General features: G+C 40.2%; 1 protein-coding gene across 3 annotated transcripts in view; it reads left to right on the top strand.

Annotated features, from left to right (window-relative positions):
• Window positions 1-2329: 2329 nt before the first annotated feature.
• PLEKHD1 (pleckstrin homology and coiled-coil domain containing D1) overlaps window positions 2330-13796 on the top strand; it is a 283969-nt gene continuing 272502 nt past the window's right edge. For all 3 annotated transcript variants that reach the window (XR_014174043.1, XM_081937757.1, XM_081937756.1), the window contains exons 1-2: window positions 2330-2573; window positions 12424-12517. Coding sequence is in view for 2 of the 3 variants with exons in the window: in XM_081937757.1 (XP_081793883.1) it covers window positions 2425-2573; window positions 12424-12517 (243 nt within the window). In the remaining variant the exon portion in view is untranslated. The remainder of the gene's footprint in view (window positions 2574-12423; window positions 12518-13796) is intronic.

The raw sequence follows: 13796 nt of genomic DNA, 5'->3' as shown, positions 1-13796 counted from the left end.
AAAGAAATTTCTTGACAACAAAAATAGTTACAATTGCACCACTGAATAACTGATACACTATCTCTTTTCGTTTTATTTCTGGAAATAGCTTAAGAAGCCCTTTGTTATTCTTTACTAAAAATCAGTTCATTCTGAGTTTTAATTTTCCTCATAGCTCTTTATAGTTCTGGACTACCTATATCTCTTCTTTGATGACCTGTTTTTTTCCATATTCTATTCTACAGGTTTGGTTTTTGTTTTTGTTTTCTGATTTCAAGTAAACTTTGAATAACATAAGTTAGCCATAGAGCTTCCGTTTAAAAAAAGGTGAAATCTGGAGATCAAACTGATGTTCATATCTAACCCATATGTTTTATAGGGACTTTTTTATAAACTTAAGTTGAAAAATTATAAAATGGTAATCCTATCTGAAATTTTAGACAAGCAAGGGTTAACCATTCCATAAACCACATCTCCCACACTGCAATGCTCAAAAACAGAAGTGTGGGTTCCAACATCTGCAGCCATCAGTATCCAAGACGCCCTGCCAAGATTCTTTGTTGAGATGTAATCAGGCAGAAGCATCTCTAAATACCTCCATGACCACAATCCATAAGGTATAGGACAGTTTCCAATATTCTACACAGGTTGAAAATGAATGCATGCAAGGGAAGAAAGCTTGGTTTTTAACTCTGCCGTTGCTATTGCTGCACTGCTGAATATGTTCTCACACCTCTGCTAGAATTTGTTCAGGCAGTTTGTTTTGAGACAAGAAGGTCAAATGGTTTCGCATTGTAAGTACAGTAGGTTTCACATACTGTGGCTTGAGGTTAAACTATTACATATAATACAGATTTCTATTTATATCATGGGATATTATATACATTGTTTGCACAAACAATTCCATGCCAATCAGCCATTGTAACTACCAAGAAAAACTGATAAACGGTTTAGTAAGAGCTTACTTTTTAAACAGTTTCTGAACATGTTGTTGTTAAGCTTTAATAAAACAATTTTTGCTGTATTTCCTTTACCCATCTCTGCTTTAAAAGTGCGGGTGCGTTTTTCTTTTTTCTTTTTAATATGAATAATGGAGCTCTCTGGCTGAAATTTGACAAAGTTAATGTGCTGTGAAAGCCTCTCCATCCGGTTTCCGGTTTCCATCCTGTTCTGCCAAAAGAATGCCTTCCATGATAGCTTCTCATCAAATCATCTTTCCAAACTATCTCTGAGTGGTTTAAACTGAATCTTGTCTTCAAATCTTGGATTACAAGTTACATGTAGGCTGCAGTGGTGGGATTCAATTTTTTTTACTACCAGTTCTGTGTGCGTGGCTTAGAGGACATGGTGTGGTTTGGTGGGCGTGGCAGGGGAAGGATACTGTAAAATCTCCATTCCATTCCCACTCCAGGGGAAGGTTACTGCAAAATCCTCATTTCCTCCCAATCAGCTGGGACTCGGGAGGCAGAGAATAGATGGGGGTGGGGCTATTCAGAGGTGGTATTTACCGGTTCTCCAAACTACTCAAAATTTCCGCTACCGGTTCTCCAGAACTGGTCAGAACCTGCTGAATACCTCCTCTAGTAGGCTGTGAATGAATGTTGAGATGTATCGTTCTGAGCTCTTATCATAGATTCTTGTTTGTTTTTTTTTAATCTCAGAGAAAATTTAAAATAATTTTAAAAATATCTTGGTTCACAAATTAGAATCGAGTCTTTTCAACCTTAAATCTCACATTTGAATGGAAACTTGGCTAGTGGGATTTATGTTCAAATATACAGTGTGTGAATGCTCAACGTTTGAACAGACGCAATCTTCACTGAGCTCAGAGGTGGTTAGTCCCATCCTATCCCCAATATTTTTTTCAAGCAGCAGAAGGTCCTTCTTCGGTCCTCCTCCCATTTTATCTTTACAACAACCCGACAAGGTACATTGGGCTGATTACTGCCTCTCAACACGAGAATAACCCAGGGAATGGATTGAGGATTTGAACCCAGATCTTCATGTTCTTAGCCCTAAATCTTAACCATCACACTAAACTGACTAGGAAAGTAATATGAGTGCCATTTCATTCTATCTGCAACTATACTTTGTGAATGCTCCATTGTCACACAAACTATGCCTTGGCTTGTTACATTGAGGGCTCCATCTACTTCATTAAAAAGGGTTTTTTCCCCCCTGCTGCTTGTCTGGAATGTTCCTTCTCTGTTCACGGCATCAGGAAGTGAAATGAAACGAGGAAGCTCACATCATCTCTGCATCAGGGAGACAAATATCGAGCACTGGCAGCACAGATATTGATTCAGAGCTAAGCCTCACTCTCTCCCCCTCTCTCCCTGAGTAAGCAGTTACGCCTTTCTGGTTCGTTGCATTTAATCGGATTCCTACAGCTGCTGAGCAGAGGCAGAGAATTATATATATATATTTTAAGTCTGCCTCTTAATAATGTTTACTTCAAAATCCAACTCGGTCTCTCCTTCCCCCTCGATGGATCCGACAGATCTGGATGCCTTGGATATCCGCACCAAAGTGCAGCTGTATGGAGTGCTCTGGAAGAGACCGTTTGGGAGACCGTCAGCCAAATGGTCCAGAAGGTAAGGCAGAAAGTGTCTGGATAGAGCTGCAGAGGCCAAAAGGGAGGGCAGAAGAGAAGGGTTCATAATGGGAAGGAAAATCCGGGATAGCAAACAGGCTGGGGTTTTGAAATGTCCAGACAGATCAGGCAGGATCTTAAAATGTCCAGACAGATGAGTTCCAGAATAGAAGAATACAGTCCAGGAACGGGGCTGTATTAATATGTAGGATCAAAGTCATCATCATCATCATCGTTATTGTGCAACTTTATGGAATATATTAATTAATAATCTGGCCGAACACAATTTCTGTGTTGTGGTCCATTTTGTAGGTTGGCAAAGACTCTGCTTGCAATTCCCTGTGCTCTTTGAAGAAGGGGCATAGGTGCCAACTGAATATAAGAGATAGAGAAAACTTATGTAGCATTTCCATTCGGACTCCATGCTTTTTTTTACAGAATGTAGGCTAAGTTGAGATCACCCACTTCTAGGGAAAGTTTAGCCAAGCAGTGAAGGCTTTCTTTTCTTGCTTGCTTGTTGTGTGAACTTAATTCCAAAATGCTTTTTTTGGGGGGGGAATGCTGGCTGCCTGATCTGAAGACATGACAGGGTGCCAACACAACAGGGAGGAGCGAAACTGTTCATGATATCGCATGCTATCACTATCTAATCCTACGCACATATTTATCTTGTGCTCGTCAGAATTGCTGCACAATTCTACTTCTCAATCACAAAATATTAACGGGTTAAGAGAAAATGCCATCTCCATAATAAATAACCTATTCCTAAATATAATGTTGGATTAGTAACTATGTATGTGATCAGGAGTAACGTATTCTATTGCCAGATTTCAGAAACATTTAGCACATAAGGTTTGTTTTTAATCTTCCTGCTACCAGTCCTTCCAGAAAAATCTTACACTTGCAGTTAATGTATATAATGTAATGTATTTATCCACTTTGCTTTAATGTATAACATGAAAGCAAAGTAGATAAATATAAAGAGAAGCTTGGATCAAGGGTTTCTGTGGGAAAAAAAATCTGCTTGCAGGGTTCTTCCATTGAAACACAGATGGGAGATTTTTTTTAAAAATGTACTGATCCTCCCTCTGTTTCTTCTTTTGCCTTATCATTCCAGCACAGCATAAAGGAACTGCAGAGAGGAGAACATGAACTAGTAGTTTCCCTCTGCTCTCCCCTGCGAAGAACCTCTGAAATGCTTTTCCTTGAGTTCATCTGTTCAAAAAATGAAGTTCTGGATCAATCTTTTTAAAATAAGTATATGTATTTTATTGCTAATTTGCCTGAGCAAAAGAAGAGGAAGTGAGGAAGAGGTACTGTACGCTCAACCTGTACTTCTACTCTCAACTTGTACCTGTGAACTCATGGAAAAGATATTCCAGGCTGTGTGCATAGAAATGAGTGGGCCTTATGCAGCTAAGTAGAGGCAAAAGTTAATGGCAGAACCCTTCTGAAGCAGAGGAGGTGTTGACTTGAAAAACTTAGCAAACTGTCAAGAGCCAAACAAAACTGATTCCTGATTAAATAAGAATAGTGGTGGTTATTAAAAATGTTCTCCAACCGCAGTATGAGGGCATTGTATAAAATAGCACCTCGCCCCACAGACTTCATATGCCTAAAGCATAGTAAAAATGCAAGTCATAAAACAGTTTGCAAGGTAAGCAGTTGGCTAAAAACAGTGATGAGGAGATGTCACTTCCTCAGAGAAATCAATATTCTCTGGCACTGCTGAGCTGGGTTTCCTCTTCTTAAAGAACTAAATGTCCTATAAGGAAAGCAGGACATTCTGTCTGGCAAGAAGATGGTTGTCATCTATGCTCTCCCGAGTTGCCTAGTTGGCCCAAACAGTGATCCTGAAATATTCTCTTCAATTCCAGTCACAGTTTTATGGAAACTAAGGTCCTCCATGTACTGTAGCAGAGAAAACTCTCATTCTCTATTGTTAGCCTACCAAGAAGAAAGCGGTAAGGAGAGGAGGATGGAAGGGAGAGAAAGAGAAGGAGAGATGGTAGGAAAGGGAAGAGGAAGAGTAGGAGTAGGGGAGAAGTAAGGGAAGAAGGAAGGGGAAGGAGAGGAGGAAGGAAGGGAGAGAAAGAGAAGGAGAGATGGTAGGAAAGGGAAGAGGAAGAGTAGGAGTAGGGGAGAGGTAAGGGAAGAAGGAAGGGGAAGGAGAGGAGGAAGGAAGGGAGAGAAAGAGAAGGAGAGATGGTAGGAAAGGGAAGAGGAAGAGTAGGAGTAGGGGAGAGGTAAGGGAAGAAGGAAGGGGAAGGAGAGGAGGATGGAAGGGAGAGAAAGAGAAGGAGAGATGGTAGGAAAAGGAAGAGGAAGAGTAGGAGTAGGGGAGAGGTAAGGGAAGAAGGAAGGGGAAGGAGAGGAGGATGGAAGGGAGAGAAAGAGAAGGAGAGATGGTAGGAAAGGGAAGAGGGAGAGTAGGAGTAGGGGAGAGGTAAGGGAAGAAGGAAGGGGAAGGAGAGGAGGAAGGAAGGGAGAGAAAGAGAAGGAGAGATGGTAGGAAAGGGAAGAGGAAGAGTAGGAGTAGGGGAGAAGTAAGGGAAGAAGGAAGGGGAAGAAGAGGAGGAAGGAAGGGAGAGAAAGAGAAGGAGAGATGGTAGGAAAGGGAAGAGGAAGAGTAGGAGTACGGGAGAGGTAAGGGAAGAAGGAAGGGGAAGGAGAGGAGGATGGAAGGGAGAGAAAGAGAAGGAGATATGGTAGGAAAAGGAAGAGGAAGAGTAGGAGTAGGGGAGAGGTAAGGGAAGAAGGAAGGGGAAGGAGAGGAGGATGGAAGGGAGAGAAAGAGAAGGAGAGATGGTAGGAAAGGGAAGAGGAAGAGTAGGAGTAGGGGAGAAGTAAGGGAAGAAGGAAGGGGAAGGAGAGGAGGAAGGAAGGGAGAGAAAGAGAAGGAGAGATGGTAGGAAAGGGAAGAGGAAGAGTAGGAGTAGGGGAGAGGTAAGGGAAGAAGGAAGGGGAAGGAGAGGAGGATGGAAGGGAGAGAAAGAGAAGGAGATATGGTAGGAAAAGGAAGAGGAAGAGTAGGAGTAGGGGAGAGGTAAGGGAAGAAGGAAGGGGAAGGAGAGGAGGATGGAAGGGAGAGAAAGAGAAGGAGAGATGGTAGGAAAGGGAAGAGGAAGAGTAGGAGTAGGGGAGAAGTAAGGGAAGAAGGAAGGGGAAGGAGAGGAGGATGGGAGAGAAAGAGAAGGAGAGACGGTAGGAAAGGGAAGAGGAAGAGTAGGAGTAGGGGAGAGGTAAGGGAAGAAAGAAGGGGAAGGAGAGGAGGAAGGAAGGGAGAGAAAGAGAAGGAGAGACGGTAGGAAAGGGAAGAGGAAGAGTAGGAGTAGGGGAGAGGTAAGGGAAGAAGGAAGGGGAAGGAGAGGAGGAAGGAAGGGAATGAAAGAGAAGGAGAGACGGTAGGAAAGGGAAGAGGAAGAGTAGGAGTAGGGGAGAGGTAAGGGAAGAAGGAAGGGGAAGGAGAGGAGGATGGAAGGGAGAGAAAGAGAAGGAGAGATGGTAGGAAAGGGAAGAGGAAGAGTAGGAGTAGGGGAGAGGTAAGGGAAGAAGGAAGGGGAAGGAGAGGAGGATGGAAGGGAGAGAAAGAGAAGGAGAGACGCTAGGAAAGGGAAGAGGAAGAGTAGGAGTAGGTGAGAGGTAATTGAAGAAGGAAGGGGAAGGAGAGGAGGAAGGAAGGAAGTAGAGAAGGGAGGGAGGGAGAAAAGAAAGGGAAAATAAGGTGGTGTTACAACAGGCGGAAGGGATGGTAAATAAAGCAACCCAAACTGTATATTATAACTTATTAAATGAAATAACAAATGTGTAAGAATGACAAATGTAAAGATGAATAATAATTATGTGAATGTATGCTTAAAATGGTATGTGAGAGAATTAAAAAATAAAAAAATTGCAAAGATAAAAAAGAATAGAAAGGACTTTTAAAAAGAGACCCCTAATACCATGTTAAGAATATAAAATTTGCCCGGAATCTCTATTTTAGTTGTGCTTTCAGCTAATAAATGCATATAGACCTGAAATGCAACCAATTGTACTTATGGTACACATACTTGCCTCAAAAACTGTGTGTAGGAATGGAAGGGATTACTGTCATGGGATGTATGGTTATTGGTTCTTTCCTTTTGTTTCACAAATTTGCAACAGTGTTAAGTGTTACTAATTTGCAATGAGAAGAGACAATAGTCAAGATATTTCACTTTTGGAATCAAATGTATTATTTGCATAGGGATAACAAGGCCTATTAACTTGAAGGACAGCAAGCCTCATCAAGACACATAGCAAGCATAGGGCTGGTCTAGATAGAACCCAGAGAAGTGTAGAAGTCATCTGCTCTCCACAGCTGTATCCCCATCTGGATGTTGCTCCCATCCTGATTCCTGGCTTCAATGAAACCCTCTGTCTTAGGCACACTTCAATGGCAAAACGTCTGTTAGGTCTTACGTTGCTCTTTCCATGGGACACACTAGACTGGCATCAAATTCATGTAATAGGAACAAACCCCATGCTATGCCATGCCATTTATTTTGGGGAAACTTTGCTGAAATCTTGCTGAAGGTCATTGGAAGAAGTAGATCCCCCCCCCCCCAGGTACAAAACTACTAATACAGACTACATAAAATTTAAGAATACGATTCAGTGTTAAAATATGAATAAATTATCTTAGAATTGGTATTAAAAGGAACAGGAATCTACAGGCTCATTTACTTCAATATGGTTGGAAGCAGGCAACCTGGTACATTCTGGAGGCTTTGGACTTCAATTCTCATTGCCACAATGAACATGAGCAATGGCAAGAGATTATGAGATTAGGAACCCAACACATCTGGAAGACACCTGTTGTCTGTCTCTGATCCACTCACTTCCCTACTCTGTAGAAAGTCTAACTGAAATGTGTTCTCCTATAGAGAGATACTACCTTTTTTTCTGAAAATAGGCACATTCTTTTCTCAGGTGCTGAATGAACTCAGGTCCTCTTAAGAATAATGTCTCTAGACTACTTTAAACTCTAGATAATGTGTTAAGAGTTCAAAACCTATAATTCCCAGTCAGCACTGTTTTTATCCAGGGGTTGAAAACCTTTGGTTAACAGGAATCATGCCACTGAAATGTTGCAGCAACTTGCTAACTTTGGCTGCATGGTTTCTTACTGGTATTCTGTGGCTAACTAAAGAATATAATGCAAAGGTCAGGAAAATAAAATTCAGGAGCCCCAAAAAATCCCACCCCAAATTTCTCCAGTCTTCACTCCCCTGCCTGATGTTCTATTGTTATCAGTGCATTCTCCTTTTGACCACAATACTAGGGCGTGGCAGCCATGCAGTCTTTTATGGACCACCAGATTAGCCAAGAAGCATTTGAGCCATTCTTTTTATTGATCTCTTTAGCATTTCAGAAGAATTAATCAAACGTAAATATATATTTAAGGAATCTTCCTTAAAGTGGAAAATATTCAATGTTTAGGAAAATTTCAAAATGTTAAAAATCATAGCCTTTTAAAAACATCAGCACTATAAGTCAATAAAAAGAAGTTTCTGGCTTTTTAAGGAATACAAGTGACATTCTAAGCCAGGGATGGCTAACCTTTTCCAAACCAAGGGCCCAAAGTGTGCGCCCAAACCCCCAAAATGCAATGCATGCGTGGCCCCCCATCCATGCGCCCTGCCCTCTGCACATGCACACCTGGGGGCCCCACACAAGTCCCGCCCCCTGCACATGCACACACAGGGCCTCCGCATATGCCATGCATCCCACCCCTGCGCACCAGAGACCCGAGGGCCAGCTGTCCGGCAGAAGGCACGCGCGCATATGCGGCAGAGCTGAACTGGGGCAGCAGCTCGCATGCCATCAGAGAGGGCGCCTGCGTGCCACCTCTGACACCCGTGCCATAGGTTCGCCATCACAGTTCTAAGCTATATTGATGAAGGCACTTAGAGAAAGAACTGATTCTGATGTGACAGAATAATACAGGATAATAGAGTTGGAAGGGACCTTGGAGATCTTCTAGTCCAACTTCCTGCTCAAGCAGGAAACCCTATACTATTTCAGACAAGTGGCTGTCCAGTCTCTTCTTAAAAACCTCCAGAAGAATCCTATGTTTTAATAATTGATAGGTTTAATTCTATGAGTTGAAAGCAACCATCAGTAAAAGAGAGGAAAGAGTTCCTCTTGCAAACCTCTTTTTTTGCATTCCCTGGGGGTAAGCAGTCTTGCAGCGTCATTAATTTTGTGACTTTATTATAAGAGTGTCACCAAACAGCAGTGATATTGACCCAGCTCTGAAACATGGCATGACTCATCTGTCATTTGACAAGCACTCTGCTAAAATAGCCACAACAATTCAATGGTCATATAACAGCTGGTACTGATCAATCAGAGGAAAAACAGGAGCAAAACCTATTCAAAAGGAAGCTGATCAACACTAGGAAATTACAATTAGAATATAAAGAAATGACTCCCAACTAGCTATCTTTCTCACCCCCCCAGGCTCATACCTAGTGACTACCTGACAGCTGAAGGTTTGGAATAACAGTAGATAGAACCTTTTCTTAAACAAGAACTAAGATCCCATAAGAGCTGGCATCCCTTTCAGTAACTCTGCTTCAGGAATTGTTGCAGGGAATGTATAGCTTTAAGTATTAGATTCTGCCTTACTTATGAGTTCATTGAATTAAAAAGAAATGTTCAACATCAATCTGGACATCCAAAGTTTATAAAGATGCTTAGAATCACTGATGTTGAAGCTTTTTTCCTCCCTAAATTAAATATCTCTCTTCTCCATTTAATAAGCAGAACTACCAATCTCATCTCTCCTTGGTTTTGTTGCCAAAACATGTAACAGAAAAGTATGCCATCTCAGTAGGTACATTTGAGATATGGAAAATCTTGGAGACGCTCTTGTTCCATTTCTACCAGAATCTGTCTCCCAAAGGATAAAAATGATCCCAGTTTCAATTAGGTGCATTATTTGATACCTGGAAGTTTTACAACAGTACAGTACAAAAGAAAAAAAAATCTGTGGATCTTAGATCGAAGAATGTTAAAAATCGGAGCTTGCTTAATTGAGTTCTTTTAAGTTTTCAAAGTTTTTATAAATATTATCTAACTAAGCTCATTAACTGCATACATTAGAAACCATAGCAGCATTTTTTTCCTGCAGAAAACAGACTTTCTGAGGGTTGATCACAGAACGTATATATTTTTCTCCACTCTGCCAAATGTATGTGTAACTCATTTTGTAACAAAAAATTTGCGGGTCACTCTTGATTTTATAGCACAACACCCACCTCTACTTAGAGATTGCAAAATTCTGGATGGAAACAAAAATATTTAGTAGAAAACTCTTTGCTGCCATCTAATGGTTGTCCACATTTTTTTGCAGCCCAGATATAGCTGACTTGGTAGCAAATGAAATTATTTAGATACAGAAATACAAACTCCTGGTTGTGGTTTGTAAATCACTATTGGGAATAGTAAACTTCCTGCAGGTAATTTCTCAATGTGGGTAACAAAAAACTCTCCCTCTAACCCTTGTATACCCATACATATAGTCACAATGCTTGACATCTCTGAAGATGGCCGATTTTGTGCGCTTGGAGCCTCCTCATTTTAAATATTGGAAGAGGTGGCACAGTGGTTAGAGTGCAGTACTTCAGGCTACTTCAGCTGACTGCTAGCTGCAGTTCAGCTAGTTCAAATCTCACCAGCTCAAGGTTGACTAAGCTTTCCATCCTTCCAAGATGGGTAAAATGAGGACCCAGATTGTTTGGGGCAATAGGCTGACTCTGTAAACCACTTAGAGAGGGCTGTAAAGCACTATGAAGCGGTATATAAGCCTAAGTTTGACATTTGGGCAAAATTTTGTCCTTTTAGCTTTTCTTACAAAATGTTGAAGATTTGCACAGTGATTTAGAGTTAGGCAATGCCTAGATTTAATTAAATCAATGTGAAGAAGCTCTGTGTGCTATAGTGCTTGCATTGCTGACCTCAGATACATGGGATGATCGTAAGAAGCTTCAGAGATGACACAGGGATCTACATATAGAAAAAAAGTTGGGAAGGGCTGCTCTAAAACCGATGAAAGTGTTAGGAATGAAATGTAGCATCAACTACAGTTTCTGTGCATGAATATCACAGATAATCTCTGTCCAGGATCAGATATAGATGGTGGTCCAGAGAAAGCTGTCCAAAACATTCCATGGCATTGAGATGAGTTGAGCTATGAAAAGAAGGATGGAATCTAGGATAATATCCAAGGGATGTGTTTGTTATTTCTTTCAAGAAGAAAGCAACCTCCGGGTTACCCAGTTTCCACAGTTATGAGTACCCAATCCCCAAAGCTTCCGACTCTCAAGATAATCCTTCTGCAAAGTAACTGTTTCAAAAGTAATTTATTTTCCATTCATTTTAAAACATCCATGTATTTTCAGTTTAGCGTGCCTATATTACAGAGGTGATATTTGGTCTTTGAGATATGGGTGGTAAAGTAATTGGAGCTTAGCCATGCCATTGTTGACAGAAATGATTCTGGTCTGATTTTATGAGGAAGTTAAAGAAACCTCACTAGTTCAGGAACTTAAAAGAATTGAAAGGTGTCTTTGTTCTCTTTAGACAGAAAATGTTTTCTTTTTGCTAAGAGAGTTGCTGAGAATTGGAATTACTCTGAAATTTATCTATAACTCATGACGAATACATCTCTTATCTTAATTCCTTTTGTAAAAGACACTTCCAGTCTGGATAATTACATTTTGCTTTAGTCTTCCACTCCAAAGATAATGCCAGTGGATTTGAAGATTTATTTTCAACCATTTCATTAGCATGCTTACCGATGAGAAACTAAAGTTTCTTTATAAAAAAAATCTAGACCTCATTATGCATTTGGTACATTATGTACAATATGTCTTCAGTGAATATTGTTTGTACATATATAATGGCTAGAGTGAATCATTACACTGAGAAGTACAAGGGAGTATATTTATATTTACTCTCTGAGCTATAACTACTAAGTTGAATTTGATGATGTGAAGAATCTTCTCATGTATCACAAGTCTGCAACATTGGTATGTTTTAGGATTTCTTTTTAAAGCAATTCACCTATTTACCATGACTTTACCCAGCCACTAATTCTCCCAATACAGGCAGTCCTCACTTAGCAATCATAATTGGGAGCAGTAACTTTTGTTATAAGTTGAGAAACACACAAAATGGCAACAGTGATCACCGAGAGGGTCATAAATGTGAGGAATAGTCACAGGTTTTTTTTATAAAAAAAAAACTGTCCCAACTTCAAATGCTTGTAAAACAAAGCAGACAGTAATCAAAGACTATTTGTATATCTTTTCATTTTTCTTTGTGAAGGAGTTCAACATTTTTAACTGTTTCCAAATTTTCTATAATGGGAACTTATATAGAAGGCATTTTTAACAAATAAATATTTAAAAGTACCACATTACTTTTGCTCCAAAGATTCAGTGTGTGATAGTAGAGGTATATGTAATTTTTCTGGGAATGGCATTAGGTAGCAATACTTAGACTTGAAAAAAATGCTGAAACTTTCAATTATCTTTTTTAGCCTTAAGAATGTAAATCAACAGGTTGTAATCACTGCAATGTAAAATAGGATCTGCAGAGAATTCAGTAAAAGGCAAGTTTCCTCAAAATGATACTAATAGACTAGCAAAAGATATCATAAGAAAATGGCTAAATCTACAGAAAGGCCAATTCATACTTCTTCAGGTATATCACTTTCTACTACATTGTGGACCCATAGCATCCATTGGGGTTCAAATAACTACGTTACCATTGCCTGTTGGAGAATTAAAATTTTATGTAAGGATATGTTTCTTTTTCAGATTCTTTATCATCAAGGAAAGTTTTCTGCTTTATTATGCTGAGAGTGAAAAGAAGAACTTTGAAAATAATCGGTACTTCAATATTCATCCAAAGGTTAGCACCATCCAAAGATATTCAGATAGAGTCTTGTTAGAAGGGAATCTAGAAGGACTGGATTTCTGCTTCACCAAACATACTTAAAATGAACTTTAAAAACCATTTAAATGAACCTACACTGTGTATTTAAGATTATCTGGGTAGTAAACCATCAAATATAGCATGCATTTTTAATCCCCTTGAAATCCAGATTACTCTTTCCTTGTTCAGGTTCCAAAAAGCCTGGGGGTTGTGGCAATTCAGAAAGCATTTGAGGACAACCAGGATTGTGTGAAGCCATCTGGAGTGATTGTTTTGATTGGTTGACTGATTGATTGATTCTATTTTAATGGTATTTGTTGCTTGGCGTAAGCAACTCAGAGCCATTAGGAATTGAGTGGCATATAATTATGTTCAGTAAGTAAATAAATACAGATAGTCCTCTGTTAACAACCATTCATTCAACAAGCGTTCTAAGTTACAATGACACTTGCAGCCTGTCCTCAGAATTAAAGACATCTCAGCATCCCTGAAGTCACAGGATTGCAGTTTGGGTGCTTGGCAAACAGCTCACAATGACAATGGTTGCAGAATGCCGTGGTCACTTGAACAGTCTTTCACAGCTGGCTTCCAACGAGCAAAATCAATGGGAAAGTCACCACAAGGTCATATGACACTGCATTTAATGACCATGCGGGATTTGCTTAAAGGCACAGTGGTTAGAATGCAGTATTGCAGGCTAACTCTGCATTTCCAATGCCAGCAATTTGATCATGACCGGCTCAAGATTGACTCAACCTTTCCATCGTTCCGAGGTCGATAAAATGAGGACCCAGATTGTTGGGGGCAATATGCTGACTCTGTAAACTGCTTAGAGGGGGCTGTAAAGCACTGTGAAGCGGTATATATCGGTAAGTCTAAATAGTATTGCAGTCACCATCGCTTAACATGAACTAGATGTCAGCGTTCCAAGTATCATGCAGAATTAAATCAGAATCAAAGGCAAAGCTGTCCTTAAAGTTCCAATTTAATAAGTCAGACATCTTTGTACCTCTGTGAAATTCCAACTCTGATTTGTTTCCTGGAATTCCACCCAGTTGAAAGTTCATGATCTTATGCCCACACCCATAAATCCATCACATGCCCCAATCTTCTTCTTCCACGCTGGCATCTCCACCCAGCTGCTTCTGGTCAGATGTCGAGGTGCGAAGACAAAAGATGACCTTGGCTTCTAGAAAAGAATGACAACAACACATTCCACAATTCTACTCCTTTCTATTCCCCCCTCCCAATTACT

The sequence above is a fragment of the Natrix helvetica genome (assembly GCF_964273705.1).
Source record: "Natrix helvetica genome assembly, chromosome: 1".
Classification (NCBI taxonomy): domain Eukaryota; kingdom Metazoa; phylum Chordata; class Lepidosauria; order Squamata; family Natricidae; genus Natrix; species Natrix helvetica.
This window is presented reverse-complemented; position numbering and strand designations above follow the sequence as displayed.